Source organism: Aythya ferina (genome assembly GCF_964211825.1).
Source record: "Aythya ferina genome assembly, chromosome: 3".
Lineage (NCBI taxonomy): Eukaryota > Metazoa > Chordata > Aves > Anseriformes > Anatidae > Aythya > Aythya ferina.
In genome coordinates this window covers 89126686-89141271 of record NC_140298.1, presented here as the reverse complement: position 1 = coordinate 89141271, position 14586 = coordinate 89126686, and the positions used below count along the sequence as shown (strand labels likewise).

The following is a 14586-nucleotide window of genomic DNA, read 5'->3' as shown; positions in this document are numbered from 1 at the left end:
GGGAGCGGGGCGGCGGAGCTGTGCCGAGGCGGAGCGGGGTCGCCGCGTCCCCCTGAAGGCTCTCGGAAACGGCGGGGAGCCGAGGCGAGGAGCTGTCTGCTCCTGCCGGGGGGCGCAGCCCGCGGTGGGGCGAGCTACCTGCTGGTGCGGCAGGTGCAGGGCACGCCGCGGGACTGCCCTGCGGAGGGGCGCTCGCTGCTGGGGAGGCGCTTGGAAAAGTTGCCCCGGGGGCAGCTGCCGGCGGGAGATGCCGTGCGACGAGAGCGGCTAAAAGTGCATCGTCGCTGCGTGGTTTGCTTCTCTGAGAGAAAACGCGGTTAGAAAAGTGTTTTCTGTCCTTCGCTGGTTTCTGACGTTTCTCTAAATTACCGTTGGCTTGGAAGGAACGCTGATCATTGTGCTGACAAGAGTTGAAGCCAGGTTGTACTTCTGTGAGGTCTAAACCGTAAACTCAGTACAAGTGCTTGCAGTGTATTTTGCAATAAAGAGAAATGCCACATTTTTGTTTGCTTGTACTTAAAAAGTATCATGCGTTGTCCGTGTTCAATTTGATGACCGCATCAGCAGTGTGACACTGACCAGTTAACCTGGCATGCTTGAGATTGGAAAACTGGAAGAAAAATAACATGGGTCATCACGAATGAAATAAATAATTAGTGCCTTCACAGCTAATATATCTCAGTTAATATTTCTGACGTTATTTAGGACCTTAGTAGAGAACTAAAGGAATATTTTTGTCATTTATTTCTAAATTTACTTCCGTCTATTTTTGTATCTCCTTAAAATAGATAAATTATACACTACATTTAACAAGTGATTTACTCTTTTTCTTTACAGTTGAGAAATTCTTGAAGAAGAGATTGTTCTGAATGTGATTATTTTCTGTTTCAGATTTGTAGCTGATTGTTCACATGTGTCCAGGGGGAGATGAAGTACACTGGATCCTGCATAGTTTGGCTTTGTATGGCAGTCTTCCTCCTCCTCCCTGTTTCTACTTGTGTGGCTGTCAGTGACCAGACAGGTACTTCCATTTTTCTTGCTCATCACAGACCAAAAGCATAAATCTCAGTAATCAACATTTAGACAAATAATGACAATACACAGAAAATAAAGTGTACAAGCAGGCAAAATTACAAAGGATTTTTTTTTTAACCTCTATTTGAAGAAGTCTAAGTTAGAAGCAATTCCAAAGCAGTCTTTCACGTGCTTGGGAGATTCACATTTAGAAGTAGTTGTAGTTTCTAGGAGTTGTATTTTGTACTTTTTCAACTTACTGTGCAAACTAAGGTTCTGCATCAGGGCTTGCAAAACTTCTGTGAACAAAACCATGTGGCTTTATAACAGTGATTACATTAACCTAAACAAGCTATGCACGTTAGCCTAACCTAAACCTAAACTTAATCTTCAAACCAAGTCTTAAGTTTAACAGGCCTAGAGTAGGACAGAACCTTGCACTTAAGCAGGCAGAGGAAGGGAATATAATGAATTTGTTTAGTGTAAAAGCTGTTACTCATCTTCTGCAATTACTCTCATACTTCTCCGTTTTCTTCTCTCTCTTGCTGTCCACGTGTTATCTAGCTGTTGCACTTAAACTCAACTTTGGCTCTCGCAAGTGTGGTAAATTCTGTCTTGAAGGCACATCGTGTGTGCTTATAAAATAAGGAATTGTCAGTTTTCTAGAATTGGTAAGCCCTAACATGTACCTTAATTTTCTAGAGTTGTTCTCCAATTATCAGGAGGGAAAACATACTTGTTGCTAGAGTTAGAAAGAGTTACTGATTGTTCCTTTTTTATAAGATGAGACTTATTTTTAGTGGTGCTGTTTTTCCAGAAATCTGATAAGAAGATAATAGGCACAGATAACAGAAGATAATAGAATCTGTACATACACAACAACTTTAAATCTCCATAACACCTTTGAAACTCGGGCCCAAGAAATTTAAAAAGTCTATTACTAGTATAATAATCCTTTTATTACTCCAGGGAAAAAAAAAAAAAAAAAAAAAGTAATATTTAATAAATAATTAATGTAACGTGTGGGTTAGGAGTAATGTGTTGTAAAGAATCTGAGTTTAAGTTAAATACTTTTTTTGCCTTGTATTTTTAGGGCAGCAAAGCTAAGTGCTCCACTGATGAACTGTTCTTAACCCCTGTTAGAGAGTGAGCCTTACATAACAACTGTGCAATCATTCTCTTTGGTTGTCTAAAGGAAGCAAAATAGGTTGTTTTCTGTGTTATTTCTATATAGTGGTTTATGGAAGGGAATTTTTTTAAAGGGCTAGAAGGGTGTGAGTGCACAAACTTCCCTAATAATGTAAATGGAAAAATGTATAACTTAAGAAAATATTAAAACAAAATGCCAGGAAGCATTTTCTCTCACTTTTAATTAGATGGGGAAAAAAAATGTAGGAAAAGGTACACCTGTCATACAGACTGTGACAGGTAACCTGAACTGGTAGTGAACGGTACATCTGAACTGTACATTATGTTTCTTTAGAAGTTTGTGTCTGGGCAGCCAGGAGGGAGGTTGCAGTGTTCCCTAACCTAATTGCTACAAATTGATCAAATATGGGTCAAGTGGAACCCCTGGGAGGAAGAGGAGAGATTGAACCTTTCCGGAGAACAACTGACTGTGTACAATTGAGAGGCTTCTGCAGTATGAGGTGATATGAGCAGATGGTGAGGAATAACAAGCAGATAGCTGCCAGCATGTACAGGTCTGCCAACAGCACAGAATAGACTTAGAGTGAAGCTTTAAGGTGACAACAGGAAAGAGACATTCCTAGAGACAGTTAGCATCCTAGAGGGCGGTTAGCATCCAAAACAGAAATACAAGCTGTAGACCAGCAAGAGCTGAGAAAGAACAGACCCTGCAAGGGTGAAGTGCTAGGTGATGTGGGTGCGTTTGCAGACCTTGTTGTTGAATCTGCCCCATCCTGCTGAACTGAGTATCCCGTGTTGCAAAATTGTCTTGTTCTGTAGCTTGATAATTTGTATGCAGATGAATCTGTTACAGATTGGAAGTGTGCACATTTCAAGAAGAGAGTGTATCTGGTCTTCCCCCATTCCATTTATTTCTTTTATTAACTGCCTCTTCCTTGGGCCTTCGTTCTCCCCCAAATAGCAGCTCTGTATAGATCTGCTTCTGTCCTTCAGGATCTGCCCAGGTTCTTCCCTTCAACATATGCATAGCGTTTATTTCACGCTGGGCTAATACAAACATTTTTCCAGCAAAAACTCATTTAGATAGGATATTGGTATATTGCATTTGCATCCTAAAAAATCTCACCTGATCTGTTTGAGTCAGGTGAGTTCTGACTGAGAATGGGCTTCAAATGCAGGGAAAACTGTAAATTAACCTTGATTTGAAGGGGAGGGGTGTGGGGGGGTGTATATATACAGAAGGAAATCTCTTGTGCAAGAGAAAGGTTTAACTTCCATGTACACATAGGAAAGAACTTTCTGAGCTGGCATTCTGAATGTACTTTGGGATTTATTCATCAAGTCAATACTGAATTAAATAAATACTGGTATTAGAAAAAATATCAGAGTGAGCTTTCTTGAACCAGTCCGCTTTAGGCCAATAACCATTAGATTCACATCAAGCGTTTCTTGAAGTTCTCACTTGTTAAGAAGTTTTGGTATTCTGATGGTTCATCAGAAGGAAGCACTTACTTCTAATGACAGAATGTAGTAAATCTGATGGAGAGGATTCAGGAGTTCTCCCCAGCCCAGTTTTTAATCTGACTTCAAGAATATTTTCACATTGTAAACTTATGCTGTATTGTTAGGGGCATTTGGCTTTGGAGCATGGACATGAGCTCCTTCTTTAGTGACAGATGAAGTTCTAATCTGATCATTCCTAACTGCTCCATGTTAAGAATACTAATACTCTTGTCTCATTCCCAGATCATTGTTGCTTTTTCAACTTTCTTTAACAATCAATCCTTTTCAAAGTCACTTGCTAACCCATGAAAAATGTAGCATAAATAAAGTCTTGGGACTGTCAGTCATGGTGAATTTCCATTGCCTTTTGACATGGAATGAGTTGTGAAAAGTATTGGCTCTAGATCATGAGTTCAGATAGGCACTTTAACCCAAATACAGTGAGTGGTTTCAAGCATGCAAATCAGTTTCAGTTTTCATCCTTTAATACAGCTAGATGATTCTCAAAATCAAGATAAAGGCTCTGTAGTCACTCTCATATAAAATACATTCATAGTCTTAATACTAGGAGTGTTTAAACTCTAACCCTGAACGTTTAAGGTTGGATCCACAAACTGCTGTCAGCACTGCAGTGTTTAAATGACTATTGCACTCTTGGATTTCTTAACATGTAGGTAAAACGTAAGCCTTCTTGGGCAGCGAAGAAGGAACTTTGGCTGTCTGTAAGGATGTGATTCATGAAAGCCTGCACACTGTGGAGAGCCATTTCAGTTAGTGAGTAATAGTACATAAGAGAGACTACACACATTCTCCCAGAGTGAAGCTTGTAGACTAGATTAGCTTACAGTTGTGTGTTTGTTTTTTTTTTTTTTTTCTCTTTCCCTCCCTTTCCCTGAAAAATAAAAATAAAATAAAATATCCTGTAGCCAAGATATACACTTTGAGTACAACGTCCTGTTTTTCCCCCTACCACCTGTTCCTCATGGGAGAATCCAGTTCTCCAAGGTCTACTGTGAGCATGAGGCAGGTACACCATACTCCTAGTACCTGAACTTGGTAAGAATTTCTTAATCTCTAACAAAGCAATTAATTGTTTACATAACTGTCTAAACAGTCATTGGGCTTGGACTTGATTTCTTTCCTGTATCAACAAATTGGTAGATTCAGTCTCCTTTATTCCTCTTTCTATCTTTGGCTTAATTAATACCTATATTGTAATGCAATATGTAGTGGCTTTCAGTATAAAAAGAGGAAAAAAAAAAAACATATTTCATTTTCTGGTAGCTCTGCACATGAGGCTATGGATATGTGAGGGACTAAATTCCTTGACCCTGTTTGAAAGCAGTCCAACAGAGTATTTGAGTATAGCACCCTCATCTTCAGTATAAATACCTGTGAGGTGGACTTGCAAATGTTAGCAATGATATCCAACAAGTCAGCCACACACTCTGAAAAGGTTCATTCTACCTATATTTTTATGAAGCCTGATCCAGTTAGAATGTGAGATAAATCATCGATAATTTGGAATTCTGCCTGAAGCTTGAATCCAACATATCGTGTGTATGTAACAGCTGTTTTTTTTTTTTTTTTTTTTTTTTGCTACTGGGCCATATTAATTTATCCAGTTGTGTTTTCTGATAGAAGCTTTGGTGCCCTCATAATGTACACATCAGTGGGTTAGACAGCAACTGAAACTTCACCTAAACATGAGCTTTAATTACAAAGTAGCAGATAGGTATTTGGGAAGTGAATCTGGTCATTTCAGTTCATCCACGTCCTAAAAAAGCCAAGAGTGCTTACTGGAAGCTACAGTTCCCAATCAGGAAGTGCACCCAAGAGATGTCTGTAAGAGTGAGACTGAAGCATGCACCAGAGTCTAATGGGTCTGAGTTTTCATGGAAAGGAAAACTGAGCACGGGACCTAGATGGAAGCTGCAGAATGCTTCAACAAGTGATCTGACCATTATAAGAACTCAGGACGCAATTTAGCATGTTGCAGCAAGCAAGGCTAGATGCAACCACCCTACTTAGAATATATTTTTTTACAAAATTCTATTATTAAAAAATAAAAGTTTTCCTTACTAGATTCTCAGTGGAGAGACAGAAGATCATAGTTATATGTGACACACCTGGTTTATCCACATCGATATGTGTATTGAAGTAATTAGGTTGACTCTGTAATAATAACCACCTACGTACAGCTCACTGATTTCCAAAGATTAATGGATCCTATTCCTATGAATAGGAGATCTCATTAATTTATAGGTATGGTAACTTCAGTTTTGACATCACCATTCTAATATGAATTGTGGACTTCAATCAAAACAAACTCAGTTTTATCACGTGTAGAGCAACCTATTATATTGTAAGCTTGTTGGTTTTTCTTCTCTAGTTTTGTAGTGATGTATTATAACGGGGCAGGTTGCTGTGTGTGGTTTCTACATCTGGATAAGGGTTTGTCGTGTACTTTTCCTTTCCTGAATGTCTTCGTGTAGATCCTCTAATTCAGCTATCCATGGGTTGAGCAGCTTTGTTTCAGGCCAAAGAGAATTTAAAGATCTGCCAGCAGTACTAAAAATCTTGGAAGAGACTTACTTTTTGACTGTATAAACTCTAGAAAGAATTTTCATCAATCTATAGCAATTAAAGTTATCAGTCTTCATGTGGAGAGCTTTTTGGTTTTTAATATTTTATGATTTTGTCTTAGCTCTCTGATAAAATAATATTGGACTAAAGGAGTGAACCAACAGCATAAGATAGGAGAATAATTGTAGTAACCCTTTCAGTTTTCAAAGGGAAATGGAAACCAACCAAATAAGTAACATTTACATAGCCTGTCTATGCTGTGACTGTTATGCCACCGATAAAAATAGGTCCACAGTCCAGTCTGTGGCATGTGAGGAATCATTGCTATCATCTGGATAACACAGAAATTAAGGCTTGATTCTTTATTTGGAGTTGGAAGAAAGTGGCTGGAGGGAATAAGCTAATACACCCCAGTCCTTAGTTGCTCAGCCCTCTTGTAAGTTAGTGCTGGAAAAAAAAAAAAAAAAAAAAAAAAAAGGTTGTTTTTTAATCTCTGGTTCTATATCTCTTACTATAGCAGTTCAAGGTAAAATCTACAACAGGTTGTATCTGGCTGCTCTTTTTATAAGAACTGTAAAGTAATTCAATGGAAAAATGAGTCTGTCCATATTCTTTGCGTTAATTAAAAAAAGAAATACATTAAGATGTTTGTTGCTCTATGCATGACAAGCTATTGTGCCTTCAGCCATAAGAGGCTTTTCTTATTTATTTTTTTTACACCAACATATTTCTTGTAGCTATGCCTCTGTAAATCTACTATAACCAATTTGTTGCTCTATAGTGGGTATAGATACAAATCTATAGTTTAATAATCTTTATAAATGATTGAAATCCCAGGTCTGCAGATTAAAGAGTATCTAAGGTGAGCCTCTTTCTGTCCTTTAATGGGTATGGTAAATGGTGTATTCAAATTGCTATGTTAGTATGTAATTCCACACTCCCTACAAACTGAGAGTGATGAAAGATTTCAGTTTCAGAGATTTCAGAATGAATGAATATTCTTAACAGTTCAGCATGTTGGTTTTTTTTTGGGAAAAAGGAATTTATAATGGGAGTTACAGTTGTTTTCAATGCATATGTTTCTTATTTCTCATGAAACTTTGTATCTATTTGTGTATACATATATAAGTATATATGCATGTACTGTATATAAGTATGTACACAAACATACACGTTACTATGTATAAGCATATATACGTAAATGCATGTATATATATACATTTTTATATATGAAGGAAGGAAAGAATAAATTGTCTCAGTGCCTTCAAAATAAATCAACTTAGAAGTCATATTACTTGTAATTGAGATGCCTTTCATTAACCGAGTTGATAGGAAAGTTCTTTATATCTGTATTATACAATTTAGCTTCATTTTTACTGGTAGTTTCTGATTAGCCATTTGTAGTCCAGATAAAATACTGTAATGCATTTAATAGAATCAAAAACCTTTGAAGGCTAATGTGCTCTCTGCATTACTACAGAAAGAATGACAAAGTTCACATGTTTTAAAATTACAAATATAGCTATTTTAAGTGTCAACCCTGTCTATATGCCCTTGGAAACCTTTAAATATAGATGATTTCCAGGTTAATGCTAGGACACTTCTCCTTGCTTTTTTTATTGAACTGACACTTTGGAAAGCCCCTTGACCTTCACTGCTCAGTATCTTTTGACATATCTTGGCCATTTCCTTAGTCACACCAGATCGACAAGGAGCTCTTAATAAGCATAGGGGCCAAATCCTGCTTGCTGGTTTCCTTTTGACAGTTTCCTTAAGGTTTAGTGGGGCTATTTAAATTTTTATTTTTTATTTTAAAAAAAAAGAAAAAGCCCTATTTCTGACCCATGCACAAAAGGGATATTTGTCTGTATGTGCTTCATAAAAGTGTGTATTCCTGCACATATTTAAAAAAGTATGCAAACTGTATGCTGCATAATAATACATTGTTTGATCTAAGCATGTGGCTAGAGATAGCCTTAGAATTTACCATGTTTCAATTTTTAGAACATTATGTTTGTATACCTAAAGACTTTGGTTCAGACTTAATCCCCTGTAAAGCTGCTTAATTTTCAAAGTATAAATATTGCTTGCATTGTTTATTATATGATATGATCGTATTCTTGTTAATCCACATTTTGAAATGAATGTTCACTGAGGTAACAACAGGTTATTGCAACAGTAATCATTCATGCTATATTGTTGCAGATTCATTGTAATGTCTTCTTAATCAAAAATATTTTTTCTAATAATATAATCAGAAAAAAAAAAAACAAAAAACAAAAAACAACAACCTTAGAACCGATCTGACTACTTTATAGAGTATTGTAGATGGAAACAACATAGTAAGAACTGTGGTTCATAGTAAGAACTTCTGGTTCTGTCATTCGTGTGCACTTTAATCCTAAACAGTTGAATTAAAACATAATCAAATTTATATTTGCCTATGTTATTGGAAAATTAGTATAAAATTAATTATTATTGCTCTCATTTAGGTTTTGTGATTTGGTTTATTGCTATTTTCTATATCCTAAAGATAGAGAAACTAAAAGAAACATTCCTGCTATGACTATACCTGTCATGATGGTTTGTTCTGTTTCATTTTCATTTGGTAGAATTTTATGAGAAATATTAACCTGTGCTCTCTTGAAGGTGCTGTGTGTCCTTTAATAAAAACAGCTGTTCATCATCTCAAACAAATCAACAGAGACAGTCTTGGTTTGTCAGGTAAATGGCTTTCTTTAATACGAAGAGTAAATTATCTAAATCAATTGGTAAAATGAATTTTGTCAGTTTCTGTAACTTAAAGTACTGGTTTTCAAAATAACTTTTTGTCCTCTAGAAAGTCACCCAGCATGCTAAAAAGTTTACCCATGCTTTTAAAAAACTGTGTTATGTAAACTAAATCAGTGTATCATATTCTGCAGGGTTTGATCTGGCAGAAAGCTTTTCTTTGAGACAGACGTCTTGTGGAGGGGAAAAAATCTGCTTTAAACTGGGAAGTGCTCCTCTCATCAGAGACACAAAGTGAGTAAGATACTAATTTCATCCTAGAGTCTTTAATTAGGAAGCTCAGACCAAATACTATTAATAATCTGATACACTAAGCAGTGTATCAAAGGACACTACAGAAAGATAAGCATGTCCATTTTTAGGCATTTTCATCTGTGATAGTTTTTGGGAATCAGTCTGATTCAGGAGTTTCCTTTTCTGAAATCTGGAAGTATCCAGGAAGAAAGTTAATTGAGAATATCCTATTCTCAAACTGTAATTCTAATACTGAAAACTCTGCTGTTTATACATAAAGATTTATAAAAACAAAGGAAGCAAAGAACTTTCATGGCGTGACAGGAAGTATTTACCTTACTAATCTTCCCTCAATGAAATTGGCTGTTTGCATGGGAAAAAAAGAGAGAGTCACAGTTTCCTTAAATGCTGTATTTTCATGATTATATTTTTTCAGTGAATTTGACATCTTGCCTTTGAGCACCAAAAGAATGGCTGGTACTCATAGTAGAGGTGAAACTAGGCAGCATGCTCTTCTGACAATTGAATGAAGGGCAGAGATTGCATGAAAAACAAAAAGGAGGGTACAAGAGAGTAAGGCATAATGGAACTGCATGAATTTAAGACCTCATTAAGACGAGGAGATGGTAAGATGCATTTAGGAATGTAGTTTCAAGTTCCTCATCCTTGGACAGTGGAGAGAAAGAGAATCCTCTCAGAGCTTTGTGGTTGAGATGTCTCTGAGTCATGGGACTGTTGTTTCTGTACAGCATGTTCTTGTGATGATGTGGGGACTAACTGTATTCCCATGTTTTCAGGTTGGGTATTCTCTGTTGCAAGAATTCTGTCACCTGGTTGTGTTGGAAAAAAATACATCCAAGCCCTTAGAATTCCCCTTCAGCTTGATCCTGGGAAAACCAAAGTGGGGTTTGTTGGCAGAGTAATTGAAGAAGAAAGAGAGAGGATCAGAGACACCCAGGCAAAAAATAAAGTGATCTCTGGGAGACAAGAGTGATTAAAGAAATACCGCTTAGGCTCTAACTAGAAACTTAGAATATCTAAGGTTTTTTTTGGAAATATTAGGTACTGTAAATGTTCAATTAGTATACTTGCATAATTCTTTGAAGTTGTACAAAGTAATCAGTGTCTCTTCTAAAATTCTTTGATTGTTATTGAAGGAAAAATGACTAGATAAAATTATTTGACACAGAGAGAGCTCTATTTTTTATAAGTGTCTTCCTAGTATTTTCAAGATCATCCTTGGAAGACAAACAGGTAAAATTAAGTACCAAAATATGAGTCTTTCGTAAAACTATTTTGAAAGTTTGTCAATAAGAAAGCTTTTTTATTTTATTTTATTTTATGTTATTATTCATTTTACAAATTTTTACAGATTTATTTCAGGACAAGAATTTGAGGGAAATGTGAGAATACAGAAGAGTAGAGGAATAAGAAACTAAGTAGAGCTTAGTGTGCAATCAGATAAATGTATATTGTAAGCTGATTTACATTTTTTCTGAAAATGTAGGCAAATCAATGACAAAAAAATGGAGTGAAAAGAGCTAGAAATTTTAAGAGGACAGATTAATGACATTATTTTAAAATCATATTACTTTGGGGAAAATCCGTGAATGAAAATGATTTCTGTGAATTTGATATTTTTGAAGGGTTCTGGCCATGATGTTGAGGTTGAAAATGTTGAGGATTTTTACTTGCTTTTATTAGTAAGCCTAAGTACTAATTCAAATTCTTTAAAAAATTATTATTAATGAGGACAGTGAAAATGGGGGAAGTCATGGAACGGTTGATAGCTACTACTCAATAAAGTCTTAATTCCCAGAAATTGGAAGGAAATATTCTTGAAAGAAAGAATGCTTCTGTTTTTACTTTGTTTTGTTTTGTTTTGTTTTGTTTTTTGCTGGGAGAGGAACCTAACAGATTGCTTTTTCTGTTCAGCTGTTTGGAAGGGAGGATGACTCTTGGAGACAAAAATAAGGAAAACAAAAACTGGTAGTTTTTCTTTATTTTCAGTCCAATTTGCCCAGGGGATAAAGAACTTCAATAAATGGTAAATCTGGAGGACAGTTGCTTTAGTTTCGTTAGTGTCTATGGATTCTCACATTCATCTTCCACCCCATTATTTTCTTCAGTTTATAGACTTTAAAGAAAAACTAAAGAGAAAGTTTTTCCAGTTTCTCCTAAAAATGAGTATCCAGTGGATGAAAACTTCAACTGGATGAATCTGAAATGATAACCAAGTACCATTGTAGTCAGTGCTAAGGTTTGAATATAGTTAGGCTAAAAAATAATATCACGTTATTAATGTTAATAAGGTACAACATGATATTTTCTGTCAGCCTGCTGTGGAAGTAAATTGTACCTCTTTACATGTATCTCTCCAAACAAAAAAAAAAAGGGGGGGGGGGGGGCTAAAATATTTTCAGCAACATTAAAGCATTGTAGAATTTATGTTAGATTGTAGTTCTTAAGGGCAATAGCGTTGCTATTGCTTTTTTTTTAAACCTTTCCTCACAGAGAAGTGTATGTTATAATTGAGAAAATAATTTGCTTTCTTATTCCAAATACCAAACACATAATAGCTTTTTGTTATTAAGACTTCAGAGAAACAAGTTTTGAAGTATGTATCTAAAGTATTTCTAATAGTCTCCTGAACTTGAGGTGTTTTTTTTTTGTTTGTTTGTTTTTTAAATAAGGGCATATGGCAGTTAGGAGCACAAAATGAGTATTTGACTTTATAGGTTTTCAGTGAAGCAGGAATACCTGTCATCATAATTTTATAATTTACTTTATCTCAGATACCCATGTCCAATATCTTGTAATATATTATTTTATTTAAATCCTCTTCTCTTACAGTATGGCAGATTGTGTAGTTCCAGAACACTTGTGTTATTAGATGCTCAGAGGTTTTTAGGATCGTTCTGCCTCAGAAAATATGTTAGTAGACGTGGTGTGCAGTAAGTAGCAGAACAGTGTTTGTTTTCCATCCTGCAGGAAACTGAGAGTATCTGATTAAGCTGACTAGCAAGTATCAAGTAACTTGGCACATCTCCTCTTGCATTTCATTCATTCAGTCGTAGTGTGGGTAATAGAAAGCTATGCTGTGCCATTTTTCTTGTGTGATGCCATTTTGATTTTTTTCAATGGACCTGGAGTAGTGTTGCACCTATTTATATGTTGTAAATAATTTACAATGCAGTGTCAGCTTGGGGAATCGATTATATCTATTTATGCTGAATTTTGGTTCTATTTCTTTATCTCTTTTGGGAAGGGATATCACAACACATGATATGTGTTGTGGTGGGATGTGGGTAACTTCTGATGTTTTGTGTAAGTGACTAATCTTTTAATCTTTTCAGAGTTAAAAAGTGACTTTTAAATTCAGAAACTGTGAGTTTTGTATTGCAGTTCTTACACAGACATTATTAGAAGTTACTCTGGACTAAAGTAGTATAACTGAACCTCTGAATCCTAAAGAAATTAACCCTACAGTTATGTAGGCAATCTAATTACATAATCATAGTAACACCAATTTTATTATGTTTTAATTTTATTTCAATAAGTACATTATGGAGTCACATTTTGTTAGCTAAAGTCACATTTTTTAAGCTGGAGTCTAATACGTACTGTCTACGCCACTTATTCCAGTTCTGTGTAAAGCTTGCGGACAGAAGTGGTGGAGGGCTCTGTGCTGATAGCAACTCCTTCAGGTCTGCCAGCAATACTCAGAGCTTCTGGCATCAGGCCTTTTAGGCTGTTGTTGCTCCTCAGTACCTTTAGAGTAAACAGCAAGATGCTGAAATAGTTTCACTGTCCTTCTCTAAAGATGCCAGTTGTTCTCACTTGTCTGGCTTGCTTGTGGGCCACTTTTTCTGCTCTGAAATTTCTGTACAGAGCTAATAAGAGCTGTAGCAAGTTGGTTTCAGCTGAATTTCAGAGTGTTTTTGAAACGGACATCTGTTGTTTATGATTAGGAAATCCTAATGGCACAGTCATTTTGTTTTCTTATCTTGTAGCTCATTTGGTTTGATAGCTCATATTCATTTACTGACACGATTGTCAGAGCTGGCTGTTAAAATGATCTCAAAATTAGAGCAATTGGGATTACTCTTATGACTTTTGTTAGGAATTCTTCTACTTTTGGTCTAAGATACTGAAAAAGAGCTTGGATTTTGACTGTATTTGGACTACTCAGCTCCATCAGCAATGTTTTCATTTATTGCTGCTGAAAGATCTGCGACTGTGGGTTGGGCGATGTTTCAGAGAAAGTGTTTCCCCCCTTCCTGATGTCTAGCTACAAGATACAGAAATAATGTTACTGCTTCTGCCGGTACATTCCCAGCTAAGAACAGAAATAGATGATGAAAGAACGTTTATACATGTGTTTGGTTTGGTTTTGATGCTAACCTTTATAATTGCAAAAAATGCATCTGTGGAATGCATATGGAATTGCATTTCCTGAACACCACTGGCATCTAGTGAGGCAGTTTCTGTGCTTACTCCTAGAAGCCTTCTTTTAACTAGCACTTTACTCCCAAAGGCACCTACCTCTGGGTGACTTTGCAGTCTGCTCTCTGCCTCTGTCTATTCAACAAAATACCCAGTGCCTTGCATTTGAATTTAGCAGTCAGTGAGCATCTTACATGCGCATGACTTCTGATTAGTTTTGCTTATGAGTTGTTTTGGCCAGTGGGTCCAGATTCAGCAATTGTCTTGAAAAAATAATATTAAGACATATATTAAGAACTGGTGTACATATTTCTTAAATATGATATAGATTGAATAGTTGCAACTTACCAGTTTTCAAAAGTTTTCATCAAACACTTTTATAGTAATACAGTTTAATATTGGCAATGTGATTTAATAAGTGGCAATGAAATGGCACCCGTGTTTGATGGCAGTAGTTACCATTATGCTAACCAGCTTTTATCTGTACTTAGATACTTATGTTAGAATATTAGACAGTTATGTAAGAAAAAACACCTCTTCCTTCCAATATTGTGTATTAATTTGAGGGCACTTGAGCTCTTTGAGCCAACAATGCTAAGATTGAAATGTCTGGTATTTTGGTTGCAGGGTATTTTCAAGAAAAGGGCCTTGTCACTGGAATTTACTTCCTGAGTGTGGGAGCCTGAATTTAGTACGAATTTTAATGCTTTCTTCAGGTCTTTCAAAGTAGTAGATCAGTGATACAGTCTCTGTATTTCCAATTCTGGCTAAAGGTACTGAAGTCATATATTTTGTATTTATTACAGAAACTTGAAAACTTAATTTTAGAAATTAAAAAGAAGGCTAATACAAGGAGTACTATTG

General features: G+C 36.0%; 1 protein-coding gene across 10 annotated transcripts in view; it reads left to right on the top strand.

Annotated features, from left to right (window-relative positions):
* The window catches only part of COL19A1 (collagen type XIX alpha 1 chain), a 208668-nt gene that overhangs the window by 10180 nt on the left and 183902 nt on the right, over positions 1-14586 (top strand). For 8 of the 10 annotated variants that reach the window (XM_084515289.1, XM_084515298.1, XM_084515297.1 and 5 more), the window contains exons 2-4: positions 892-1021; positions 8902-8976; positions 9177-9276. In XM_084515289.1, coding sequence (XP_084371415.1) covers positions 928-1021; positions 8902-8976; positions 9177-9276 — 269 coding nt within the window. In that variant the 5' untranslated portion in view covers positions 892-927. Of the gene's footprint in view, positions 1-292; positions 421-891; positions 1022-8901; positions 8977-9176; positions 9277-14586 lie in introns of those variants that run through there. The other 2 variants (XM_084515292.1, XM_084515294.1) reach the window with 2 other exon arrangements.